We start from the raw sequence: 13,042 nt of genomic DNA on the forward strand, positions 1-13,042 counted from the left end.
ATCGTGATAAAGACACGCTGATTTGGAAGAAGATCTAGTGTCAATGCCACGTAAGTACTAGACCTACACCTTATTTTGTCAACAGAAATGGAGAAACGATAGAGGGCATGTACAATGGTTGATAAGATAATTTTATCTTAAATCTTGCATTTAATTTAGAGATCACAAAAAAATGTTTACAATGGGTTATCTCTTAGCTTTATTTTTAATAACTAGCTATTCCTAAAAATATGGTGAGACATATTGTGCTAAGAGATCATCTTTTGTCTTCTCTTAAATAAGATAAGACAAGCCTTTTTTACAAGTTCTCTCTCCTCCACCTCATCATTTATCCTACGTGGCACTCCTAAGATAGCATCATTGTACATGCTCAGAGAAAGTATAATGCATGAGAATGCCAAAGAAAAGATGCACCACTAGATCAGCGCCACATGACAACAGAAAAACCCATGGAAAAAACAGTACTCTTTGTTTGTAACACATATGTTACAATACTCTTTGTTTCCTTTCTATACTCGATTTCCTGGCTGGAGTGGCGGATTCGTCGTCGTCACGCTTTGAATATTGCTGCTGCTCAATGATGCGCTGATTTGGACGTCCTCGTAGACTTACTGTTCATCTCCCATGCCTCCACCCGTATCTCGAATGTCCTAACCCGACGGGGTCTCTCAATTATGAAATTGAAGGCCAGGCCGGACGAAGTTCTCTCCGGATACACATACGCAGTGCGTTTCATTAATTGAACAGCTAGCAAGCGTACGTATATACGTATCAATCTATGTCGTCTACGCATTGGATCGATATTCCGTGCATATCGACGAGCCTGTGTATCTACCACTGAACATGGCTCTCAAGCTTCTGTACGTACAAATTACCCTGATGAACACACAAGTACTGCAAAGTCGATCCAGTACAGCTGGGTGCCAAGCAGCGGCACGTAGCCATTGCCTATTAGTCTATTAGATTACCCGGCTCAGAAGAATTGCCCGCTAGATTAGTAGTATATCTATTTGTAACGCTAGATCAATTGTTCTGCTTTGGAGAAGTCGTTGAGGCGGCAGTCACATGGCCAATTCTCAATTAAATATCTAGGAATACCGGTTCATTATCGACGTCTCACTATTGCTGAGTGGAAGCATGTGGAGAAGAGTCTAGAGAAACAGTTGAGCAGTTGGAAAGAAAAGCTGCTCTCAGTTGGACAACGACTGGTTTTGATTAACCTCATCCTCACAAATATGATTCTTTATATGCTTTTTTTCTTCCAACTCTCAAAAGGGGTCTTGCAAAGACTGAACTATTTTAAATCCAGATTCTTTTGGCAAGGAGATGGTGAAAAGAAAAAATACAGGCTAGCCAAATGAAGCGTGGTTTGTAGGCCGAAAGACCAAGGTGGCCTTGGAGTTCATGACCTGCAGGTCAAGAATGAGGCCCTGCTCAGTAAATGGTTGCTCAAACTTCTTACCGATGATGGTGTTTGGCAAACCATGCTGCGCAACACGTATCTAGGCCAAAAAGCAGCGTCTCAGCTATATTGAAAACCTGATGACTCGCACTTTTGGGCTGGCCTATGGCGGCAAAGAAGCATATCTTTTGCTTTGGGTCTTTCGTGATAAAGGACGGATCGGAGATTCGTTTTTGAAAAGACATCTAGCTAGACAATACCAGTCTCAAACAACAGTATCCAGCCTTATATAACATTGCTCACGATAAGAATAATACTATTGCGCACATGTTCAGTTCCTCCCCGCCGAATATTTCGTTCAGGTGGGATTTGATTGACCCTCGACTTGTGTCATGGCATAATCTTTTATCCCGGTTGGATTCGATTAACCTGACATAAGGCAAGGATGTGTTTCGTTGGAACCTTACTATGTCAGGATCTTTCATAGTAGACTCTATGTACCATGCGCTCACGCATTCTGAGGTACCAATCAGTAATAATAAAAAAATTGAAAGTCTAAGATTCCACTAAAAGTGGAAATCTTCATGTAGTATCTTCGTAGGGGAGTTGTGTTAATTAAAAACAACCTCGCACGGTGCAACTGGCTAGGGAGTAAGAAGTGTTGTTTTTGTACTCATAACGAGACAATCTAACACATTTTTTTTCAATGCAAGTTTGCACGTTCTACGTGGTCTGTCATCCAAGTAGCGTCAAATTTATATCCACTCACAAGTGTTGCCAATATTTTTGGTCATTGGTTGAACGGTATTTCAAATAAGTTCAAAACGCTAATAAGGGTGAGAGTGTATGCCTTAATTTGGTCGCTTTGGCTACGTAGAAATGATTTGATTTTTAATAACAAAAATGCTTCTTCGCTACAAGTTATCTTTCGGTGTACGCACTCGCCATGTATGTGGTCCAGTATATCGACAATGACATGGTTAATTAATCGGCCATCAGGCCGCGTGGCGCGGACATGTAGCCAGAGAGGGGAGGCTCTAGCTGCATGAGCGCGCGCGCACGGCGGCGGCAAACCCGTCCGATGAAGTCTCGCCACGTACCCGACCCAACGTCGGATTATTCCCACGCAACCCTGCATATTGATCCGCTACACTCCAATGCTGAGTAGGAAATGATGTGTACTAAGAAATGTGCACTCTACAATTGCCAGATGGATTTGTCAGTCGCTGATAAAAATCAATCGAAAAACCCGGCCATATGTGATGGCGATGCAAGCATGCATATGCCAACGATGGCCTCTCTACAGTGAGCGTGAGTTCTACTCCTGCTTCTATGTATCATCGTCCAGTACTACAGTTGCAAATCTGCGTGGATAGTCCCTCGACCATGCGCGCACGAAGACGTAGGTACGTAGGCAATCAATCAAGATGTAGCGAACGTCGTTCGGACAAAGATCTGGGATGATTGCATTTATTGCCGTCGATCTCTTTCTCTTCTCCATAAATCTCACGCACTAGCCTCCAAAATCGATCCTTGTTGCTTCAAGCATGTATGCATGGTACATGCATGCGTGCCAGGGTCGATCCGAACGTCATATTCTCTGCTGCCGACATAGCTGCATGCCAGTAGTATGCTACAGTAGTCATGAAACCTTGGAGTATGATCGATCATTCGAGCACCACGTACGCACGCACGTAGGTCCATACTGTAGTGTTGTGCCTTGGCCGTGAAACGTGACGGGCGTGCCATGTGGTCGTGTGGTGGATGTGGACGACAGTGTTGCCGTATACATGCATCTACTACCAGCTAGCCGCAGAGAAGAAAGAAAAAAAGTGCAGATTGATTATTCGGACTTGGTTGACACGTGTTGAGTTAGGGAACACTTCTTTTCTTTTCCTTTTTTGGAGAAAAAAGATGGAGAAGAAGAAGTAGTTGGTGCGTCGATCGACCAGTCTGGCATTCTACTCGAAGATTAATTGACATCTATGGCTCGATCAAACCTGCAACTAAACAATGGAATGGAAGAAATGGAGATGCCTCCCTTCCTCTTGACAAACGAAAAAGATCAACTCGAGAAAACTCCAAGCTAGTAGGTGAATTAACCTAGCCACGGACGGGCATCACATCCCTGTCACGCGTCTAACCACGCCCTACTTAGCCAGAGTTCCTGACGACCTAAACACTGCGATTAAACTAGCATTTCCGTCCGTAAACTCAACATATGCTACTGGCCATATTCGATCCATGTCTGCCGCTTTGATCCCATCAGCGATAGCATCAGCGCCCTAGCAACCAATATAGGCTCCAAGCAAATCATTGACCTGACCGTCGTCGATGTAAACGCCGTTTGCGATTACCCAAATGAATTAGGCGCGCAGGATCGATCCCGAGGTTGATGCCTTGTTCTGCCTACCCGCGCGTCCTTTTCCCAGCTAATTTATCCGTCGATCGTTCTGGGTCTTGAGGCCATGGCATGTGGCGGCCGGCCGGGCTCTCGGTATGGCGGCGCCGCGCCGCACGGGCGCTTTCGGCGGCATGGCAGTGCCACGGCGGTGCCCGGAGATTAGCGCGCGTTGAATTTACTACCCGCTTTCACCTGCTAACAAGGACGATCGAGTAGTAAATAAGCGGAACCCTGAATGATCAAGCGGCCGGCTGGCCATATAATTGGTGCACCGTCGTGCAATTTGGCATGAGGTTCTTCGAGCCTCGTTACTTGATCCATGTAGCTAGAGCAATTAGCGTCGCTGTTATTGGGGCTCTGTCTTTAGACGATTAGGCCAAGAGACGAGATAAGAAAATGGAATGAGTAGATTATTTGATGGTCGCCCTTTGTGACCTGTCGAAAAAAGCCTGAACCTCCTGTCATGGGCCGCAAGATTCAGAGGAGATTACATACTTGTTCCCGCTCGATGTGTACGTACGTAGATCACCTAATTAATCCATTGGCTCGATGCACTCTTACATCAAGAACAAGTCAGGATAATGCTGGCTGCTCTATCTTACTCCCAAGTCACCACTTTGACGAAGGGAAAGGAGAGAGAAATCCAGTCAGAAGAGCCAAAATCATACTGAGTGCTAAAAATAACGGAATTCCAGTTTTTGACATAGAGAAAAGGACACAATGGATAGATATCCGAAGGCAGATCGAATTAAGTAAACTTGGCCACCTCATTTGCCCAATCCCCGTCCACCACCTCTTGAAATGTAACCAACGGACACACAACGGCAAATCATCTAAGGAGAAACATCATGCATGCCGCAGCAGGATTGTAGGTTAGACGGTTAGATTCTTTGTGATGAAATTGATACATCATGATGTAAGTGATATATTTATCACTGGTGCTTGCATTTCTCTGGATTTGTTTTAGCTTTTTGGACAATATTCGTTTAGTGATTCATACAGATGAGTGTATATGCATGTAGGTGAGAATATGCATCTCTACTGTGTTCAAATTAAAAAAAGTAGGACCGTCCCACTTGTATTTTTTTATAAACAAGTTAGTTACGGAAAATCATCATATTAAAAGCGAGCGAGCGAGAGAGAGAGAGAGAGAGAGAGAGAGAGAGAGAGAGAGAGAGAGAGAGAGAGAGAGAGAACCATCTAGCTACTACTATGGACCCTTGGGTCCTAAAATAACTACTCACACATCATCATGGAGACAACAATGTTGATGAAGAGGCCTCCCATGGTGGCTTCACCCTCTGGCAGAGCACCGGAACATGGCTCTAGATGGGACCACTTCAGAATAGAGGCTTGCGGCGGCGATAATTATTTTGGGGTTCGCTTATGAGGGTTTCGGGATTTATGCGAATTTATAGGCTAGAAATTAGGTCAAATGGAGAGTTAGGGGGCCCACATTGGCAGGTGGTGCAGCCAGGGGATGGCTGCGCCACCAGGCCATGCGGCTACCTCATGGGCCCCCTCGACCTCTCCTGAAGCTTCTAGGGTCCTTCATTGTCCAAAAAATGGCTAAAAACTGGCATCAATTTGGACTTTCCTAGATATGTATTCTCCGTGAAACCAAAAACAAACAAAAATCGGGAACTTGCATGGAGCACTAATAAATTAATAAGTTAGTCAGAAAAATTATATAAAACATATAAAAGTGATCATATAATAGTATATAATAATAAAAATTATAGATATGTTGGAGACGTATCAGTGGCCACTAACATGTCTTTTATAGTAAGTTTCCAAATTGTTCTAGGGTTCACTGTTCATGTGTTGTCCATTGCAATTATTTTGTTGAGCATGAATCTGATGGTGATGTGGTCATGTTGTGATAGTAGATCATGATAAAAAAATTGTAGTGCTCTCAACTCTGATTATGTCTGTCATTTAGTTTTTGGCTCTTTAATTTTAGGAATTAGAGGTGAACAATTCTATTTTTGTTCATTAAATTTGTAAATTGTGTTATTCATTAATTTTGCAAAGGGTACTGAGCATGTATAGTAGGCAGTGATTAATGTAGATAGGGAAGAAATTTAACAATTTTAACCACCATACAAATTTGTAAATTATTGTAGAATGGAAGAAACTATGGGATAGTTCAGTGGGCAGATCAGGAGAGGCCAGACTCACTGCAGATTGCTCTGCACAAGTTAAGGGGTTTGTATGATGAGAACAAGCATACTAATAGGATTGCATGCCTGGAACATTCATCTAGTGTCCACGGTGTTATGGAATAAAAAATGAAAATAGAGGACAACCATGTCAAGTTGGTTGTGGATGTCCCAAGAGATGTCCTAGGAGAATAGTTCTCAAGAATACAATTATCAATAGAGTTGGAGGGACAATGAAGAGAGAAGATCTTTGTTTTGGACAACAACATGGGCAATTTGAAGCAAGAGCTTGGTACAATGGAGGTTGAAAACACTAAACTGAAGGATGAAGCACATCCAGGTTGCTCAAGCCAGTGTCATTAGGAATTTGACGTTCACACATCTGAAAGAGAAGGAAAAGCTCAACACTTAGAGGAGGAACTTGGAGTTTTATGTTGTCGACCTCATGAACGCCAGTCAAAAGAACAAGATCAAGCTCAAGGGCACCAATGCCATTTGTGATGAAGAATAAGATATAATCTGATTATCTTGGTCATTATGTATCTTTTGAACAAATCTTTAGTCTGAAACTTTGAACTATGGCTTGTTAGGTTGACTATGTGAACTACTGAGTGTGACGAATCTACTGAACTATGTTTAGTTTGAGTATGTGAACCTTCTTGATATGCTTATGATAACTAAGTTAGTTTGAGTGTGTGAACCTTCTAGTAATTTATATATGATGTTGTTGGATGCATTAATTTTAGGACTTCCATCAGCGCTGAGACACCCTAGATGGTTAAATTAGGGTTTTAGGTGTTCCGTTGATGCCGAGGCACCCTAGATGCTTAAAGTAGGGTTTGTGGGGTTCCACTGATACAAAAACATCATATATGGTTAAATTAGGGTTTTACGTGTTCTGCTCACGCCGAGGCACCTGATAGGTCTGAAACATATCTACAATTTTTAATTTTTTCATGGCATGTTTATATCATTTTGGCATAGTTTTGGCACCAATTTTTTTTTTTGGAATAACCTATTAATTCAGTGTGTAGTGCTAGTTGATGTTTTCTACATGTTTTTATATTTTCAAAAAAATCAATTATTTTGAGCTAAAAAATCAAGAACAAGCAGGAGAAGTTTTGTATGGGGAAGCTTGTTTCTGGGCGTGCTCGGATTCAAGCCCTTGGAAGATCATGTTTACACACCAGACATCCTTTGGGGATGTCTTCTGCCTTGTCTCGCCTAAGCCGCCACCTTTGCCCGTGGGGCGGAGTCCCACTGCGGAGAAGAAGGTCCCTCGGTGGAGTGAGGGTGCTTTCATTTCTTAGGAGCCTTCGTGCAAGGTTTCTAATGAAGTCCGTGAATGTTTCTCTTTCTGGATGAACGCACTTTGAGCATTAGAAATGAGCTTATTCATATGTAGCAAGAGCCGAATGGCAACTGCGATGGCGTGAATTAGACTAGTAGGCCTATACTCAGTGTTAACTTCCACCTCCGCTTTCTTAGGCAAGGGTACAAGATTTGCGGAGTTAAGACATTAAAAATTGAATAAACATGGGCGTTCCAGAATAGGTAAATGGCTTCCATAACGTCCTGTTTATCCGGATATTTTTTCTTTTGGAAAAGGCGCCGGTAAAGCCGCCCGGACCGGGTGCCTTGTCTCCCGGCTTTCGGTTGAGGGCATTTTCCATAACGTAAGAACAGGTAAATGGCTTTCATAACGTCCTGTTTACCTGGATATTTCTTTTTGGGAAAAAGGCGCCGGTAAAGCCGTCCGGATCGGGTGCCTTGTCTCCTGGTTTTCGGTTGACTGCATTTTCCACCTCCTCGGTGAAACGGTTCGTCCATGCCCTGAAATTCAAGCCCTCTATAAAGATCTTGGGATCAAAATAACTTCTCCAACGTGATTGGTAGACGGAAATCTTTCTACTTATCGAATTTCCATATCCTTTTGTTTAACATCCTTCCTTTGCCTTAATTAGGTTATAGATGTTCTCTTATCCGATCACCGCCCGAGCATCCTGCCAAGGGAATGGTGGCACCGAAGCTGCAGCACGTTGGAGTGAGCTGGAAGCCACATGAATCCCGTCGCAAACGTCGCTGCGACGCACAGCCTTGAGCTGGACCCGGGCCGGGTGACGGCGGTGCCTCGTCGCTCACCCTCCAAAACGAAAATGAGGACGGGACCCACGTAACCGGCCACGCAACGGAAGGCTACGACCGTTGCTACTTCCTACGGGGTGGATCAAGTCACCGAAATCTTTCCAGGAGTTTTTTATCTGAAATCTTTCCAGGAGTTAATCAACTGAAAAAGGTTTTCGTAGGCCACCAGTAGTAGCGCATACTACTACGTACTATGCTAGCACTGGCGAACACCCGTCTCTTGGCAGTGAATTTGCACCCTTCAAGCACAAATAACACTACGCCCGTGCCGGGACAAAAAGAGCAAAAAGAGAGAAGAATCAAGCAAAAAGGATGGTACTATATCAGCAGATGATTAGGTGAGAAGGCTTTTGCATCTGCCATGCATTTGCATTTCGTTTCTGCCCTTTGGAACCAAGCAAATCAATCGATCCTGGCCTCGGCCTGCGATCGTGGGAGACCACAGCAATATAAAATTCACGTTTAAAATTGGCGCGGCTTTGGAGTAAAACATCTCCAGAGAATCTCCCTCTTCCTCTCATAGGTTGGGGGTTTTATATGTCACGTTGTGAGAATTTTATGCCAACGAAACTTTCATTTCAATCCATATCCGTGAACTTCAGAGATGGCAGCAGGTACAGTGTTGCTGTCGAGGAATGATAAGGAAGGCTTGTCTGCTTCCGGAAACTGACAATGTGGGCGGCGACAGGGACTCTGAGTCTGACCGATGATCAGGTCCACCAAACACCATGCCGTATATTTGTGGATCGAGATTCCCCGTCGTGCAGCTTCTAGCAACAAAGCCATGAGCAATTATGGAAGTGTTAGCCACTAAATAGCTTCGGTAATCAGTTGATGATTGCATACATGTATAGCATTATCTTCTTCGGTATTGTTCTGAACCCACTGGTTTTTGAATTGCTGTGTGCGAGGAAACGCTTGGTTTTGGTTGAATATTATGCTAATTACTTCACATACAAAATTCAGATGACCATTTCTTTTTCGTACTAGCAATCTAGGATGCATTACAGATATGGGATAATATTTCAGCTCCAGAAAAGCCAGCCAGGGTATGGACAGGCGAAGAAATGTCCACGAAACTGCATAGGTTGCAACTGTATCTAGTTTACAGATATGGCATGATTTGCTGAATTAATTACACATATTATTTTTTCCAGATACTCCTGTGACTTGTGATAGGACCAACCACGGCATTTCGCGCCTCCGCAGCGTCATGGCCGGATTTTTCCGTAGCGCCCACTACACAATCGAATTGATTATACGAGATAGGAATGTTAATTCCAAGTGCATTTAATGCACTCAAGATTTAGTCTTTGCGTATACATAGATAAGTGTATATCCTGGCTGATCCAAGCACTATACACGTCAAAATTAAGATCGTTGATAACATACTAGTGCTTAGTGGCTAAGTATTTGGGTGCATTTTTTTTCCTGAGTAACAGACAAAACTACTACTCCCTCCGTCCCATGATATAAAATCGTTTTTCAAGCTAGTTGTAGGAAGGAGGGAGTATTTTTCAATTAGAAGAAAAGAACATTTTAAAAAAAGAATTAGAAGATGATAAACGTATATCAACGGTAGACTTTTTTATAAGGTAGACTTGGGAGAACCGTAAAACGGCATGAGGACTACTCGCGTAAGAGAAAATGGTCGCAGTTTATCAACACATTTTCTCTAAGCACAATGCAAGTGGAATATGTGGTGGTACATACTGTTCTGCACTGCCAAACATTTTGATCCCCTGAACAAATTCAAATCAGTTTGCACTTTACTATACGAGTCATCTACCTACCGTCTCCGTTAAAAATTCGTCTCGTCGGTAAACTCCGTGGATTCAACTGCCAGGTCTGATTAGTCACTGCATATAAATAGTGCATTTCACGTGCCATTTTGTGTGTTGTTCGGTATCAGTACGTGTCCGGTTAGTGAGAAAAGGATCTTGAAACTACAGATTTAACCCTCGATTCGACAACGCATACCGGTATGCTTTCACTCCCGAAGTTGTCGTCCTTTTTTTTTTTCTGAATTTTCTGTGGCTGCATATGGACGACCTCGCCAGGAACAGATACATGTTAAGGCTCGTTGTTACCGGTATCTTTCATGACAACAGTACAAGTGGAATTCTGGGATGAATTATCAGCCGCTCTTTTTCTCGGTCACACACTAAAACAGCAGGGACACTGACGTGTGCACTACTAACGACCTAACGGTGTGTACATAATCATTAACAGCTACTCCCTCCGTTCCAAAATATATGACTCAACTTTGTACTAACTTTAGTACAAAGTTAGTATAAAGCTGGGTCATCTATTTCGGAACAGAGGGAGTACGTAACTGTGTGTGTGTCAAATAGAATTAGCACTTATCATTAGCAGGTTAACACTTGGTGATTACATAGTGCTTATCCAGAAGTAGTATCATTAGCAACCAAGGATTAAAATCGCCGAAGAAAGAATTTAGCGTCAGGAAATGCTCCATCTCCGACGATTTTAGCATCATCTCCCGCGATTCACAACGGCATTCAAATTGCGGGGCAGTTTCTGAACGGAGATAGCACCGCGAATTGCGTCAGTTTCATCCGTGATTTAAAATCATTTTAGCAACCTATATTAATTTGTTTTGCGGGATATGTAGCAACCTATTAACTCTAGATGATTGTAGTCGTTATCCAGGATGTTATCATGAGCGATTCATTCGGACATGCTTAGCCGCTTGGTCGTAGGAGCATTAATTTACTGCCTTGGAATTATTACTGCCGTGAGTTTCCTCACGCTATATAAGCACCCCCACCCGGCCGCTCTTCCAAACCCCAAACCGTTCAGACAATCACCTCTCCACATATCTAGTCCTCCTCAGCCCCCGCTCCCATCAAGTTCTTCCACAGCGTAGCAAGGCAGTAGATCCGAGAGGGTGCCGCCGCGATGTCCGACGTGACGGCGGTGATGGATCTGGAGGTGGAGGAGCCGAAGCTGGCGCTTCCACCGGGCTTCCGGTTCCACCCCACCGACGAAGAGGTGGTCACCCACTACCTCACCCGCAAGGTCCTCCGCGAATCCTTTTCCTGCCAAGTGATCGCCGACGTCGACCTCAACAAGACCGAGCCGTGGGATCTCCCCGGTGAGTACTACTACTCCCTCCTTGACAGGAGCGTTCGTTTGATTCGATTTGCAGCGCGCTCATGGCCGGCGGTTCGTTTTGCAGGGAAGGCGAAGATGGGCGAGAAGGAGTGGTTCTTTTTCGTGCACAAGGGCCGGAAGTACCCGACGGGGACGCGCACCAACCGCGCGACGGAGAAGGGGTACTGGAAGGCGACGGGGAAGGATAAGGAGATCTTTCGCGGCAAGGGCCGGGACGCCGTCCTCGTCGGCATGAAGAAGACGCTCGTCTTCTACACCGGCCGCGCCCCCAGCGGCGGGAAGACGCCGTGGGTGATGCACGAGTACCGCCTCGAGGGCGAGCTGCCCCATCGCCTTCCCCGCACCGCCAAGGTACGGCCAGCAAGATTCGATTGTCCCCGTCTCCCTGTCGATCGATCGAACCGCCGGAGCATCTGGAGATGCTCTGGACCACACGCTCACATGTCGCGTTCGCCATTTGTTTCTTATTCTTCTCGTGTTGTATTCTCAACCTGCCTGTTGCGTGCGCGCAGGACGATTGGGCTGTTTGCCGGGTGTTCAACAAAGACTTGGCGGCGAAGAATGCTCCGCAAATGGCGCCGGCGGCCGGCGGGGCCATGGAGGACCCGCTCGCCTTCCTCGATGACTTGCTCATCGACACCAACCTCAACCTGTTCGACGACGCGGACCTGCCGATGCTCATGGACTCTCCGTCTGGCGCTGACGACTTCGCCGGCGCTTCGAGCTCCACCTCCAGCGCCGCCCTGCCGCTCGAGCCGGACGCGGAGCATTTGACTATCAAGATGGAGCCGCCGCCGCCGCAGCAGCAGCAGATGCAGAGCCCAGACTACTTCATGCCGGCGACGGCCAACGGCAATCTTGGCGGTGCCGGGTACTCAACCTACCAGGCTGTGGTGGACCAGCAGGCCGCGATCCGCATGTACTGCAAGCCGAAGGCGGAGGTAGCGTCTTCGTCGGCGCTGGGCTTGGACATGGGGGCGCTCGCCGGCGCGGACACCTCGTTCCTGATGCCGTCGTCGCGGTCGTGCCTCGATCTGGAGGAGCTGTTCCGGGGCGAGGCTCTCATGGACTACTCCGACATGTGGAAGATCTGATTGAATCCATCCATCTATTCGCTGGATTGGAGCGTCTCAGTTTGCTGGTAGCTATAGATGGTTATTTGGTTGATGCATGCTAGCTCTTCGACTGATTAGTTGCTTCGTTAACTTTCGATTAACCGCAAAAAAAAAAACTTTCGATTAAGGATTGAGTTCATTAGGCGGTGGTGATTCGAGGAGGATCGTCGGGTGTTTGCTGATGCGTGCAGGCATAATGATGGCCTGTGAGTGGAGAGAGTGCTGATTAATCTTTAGGGTGTGTAGTTTGTACATAGGTACCTGATTGCCAGCATACAGTTTAGCGATTAAGGGATGAACCCGATCGTGTTGGTCGATAAATCTGATTGCGTGTTGATGGAGCTGAATTATTCCCATTGTAAATGTTTTATTTATTCGACTATTAATCGAACATGAGAGAAGTCCACATTTCAACCTCGAACTAGCCACTCGGTTTGATTTACAACCCCCAACTTTGAAACCGGTCGAAATACACCCCAAACTAACCACGAGGTCCAAAACACAACCCTAGTCTCGGTTTTGTGTCTGCCAAGCGGTTTTGACCGAAGTCAACGCTGACTGGACTGCTGACTAGGCACCCAGGAAATAAAAAAACAAGAACCAAACTCTACCCCCTCTTCTATCTCTCTCTGCCGATGAGTAAAAGCATGCATGCAGCCGCCGCAGCTCGTTCTCT

General features: G+C 45.3%; 1 protein-coding gene across 1 annotated transcript; it reads left to right on the forward strand.

Annotated features, from left to right (window-relative positions):
• Positions 1-10,906: 10,906 nt before the first annotated feature.
• LOC125540965 (NAC domain-containing protein 92-like) lies at positions 10,907-12,687 on the forward strand. Its single transcript, XM_048704478.2, has 3 exons — positions 10,907-11,231; positions 11,316-11,602; positions 11,764-12,687. Exons 1-3 carry the CDS (start codon positions 11,036-11,038, stop codon positions 12,343-12,345), a joined length of 1,065 nt encoding a protein of 354 aa, XP_048560435.2. The 5' UTR covers positions 10,907-11,035; the 3' UTR covers positions 12,346-12,687.
• Positions 12,688-13,042: the final 355 nt, after the last annotated feature.

Source organism: Triticum urartu, chromosome 2A (genome assembly GCF_056163025.1).
Source record: "Triticum urartu cultivar PI428250 chromosome 2A, HENAU_Tu73, whole genome shotgun sequence".
Classification (NCBI taxonomy): domain Eukaryota; kingdom Viridiplantae; phylum Streptophyta; class Magnoliopsida; order Poales; family Poaceae; genus Triticum; species Triticum urartu.

Bases quoted from the DNA above. Each gene is read 5' to 3' on its own strand.
- LOC125540965 (XM_048704478.2), top strand. From the start codon at position 11,036: ATGTCCGACGTGACGGCGGTGATGGATCTGGAGGTGGAGGAGCCGAAG. The intron at 11,232-11,315 runs GTGAGTACTACT...TTCGTTTTGCAG, and splicing joins CGAGCCGTGGGATCTCCCCG to GGAAGGCGAAGATGGGCGAG. The intron at 11,603-11,763 runs GTACGGCCAGCA...GCGTGCGCGCAG, and splicing joins GCCTTCCCCGCACCGCCAAG to GACGATTGGGCTGTTTGCCG.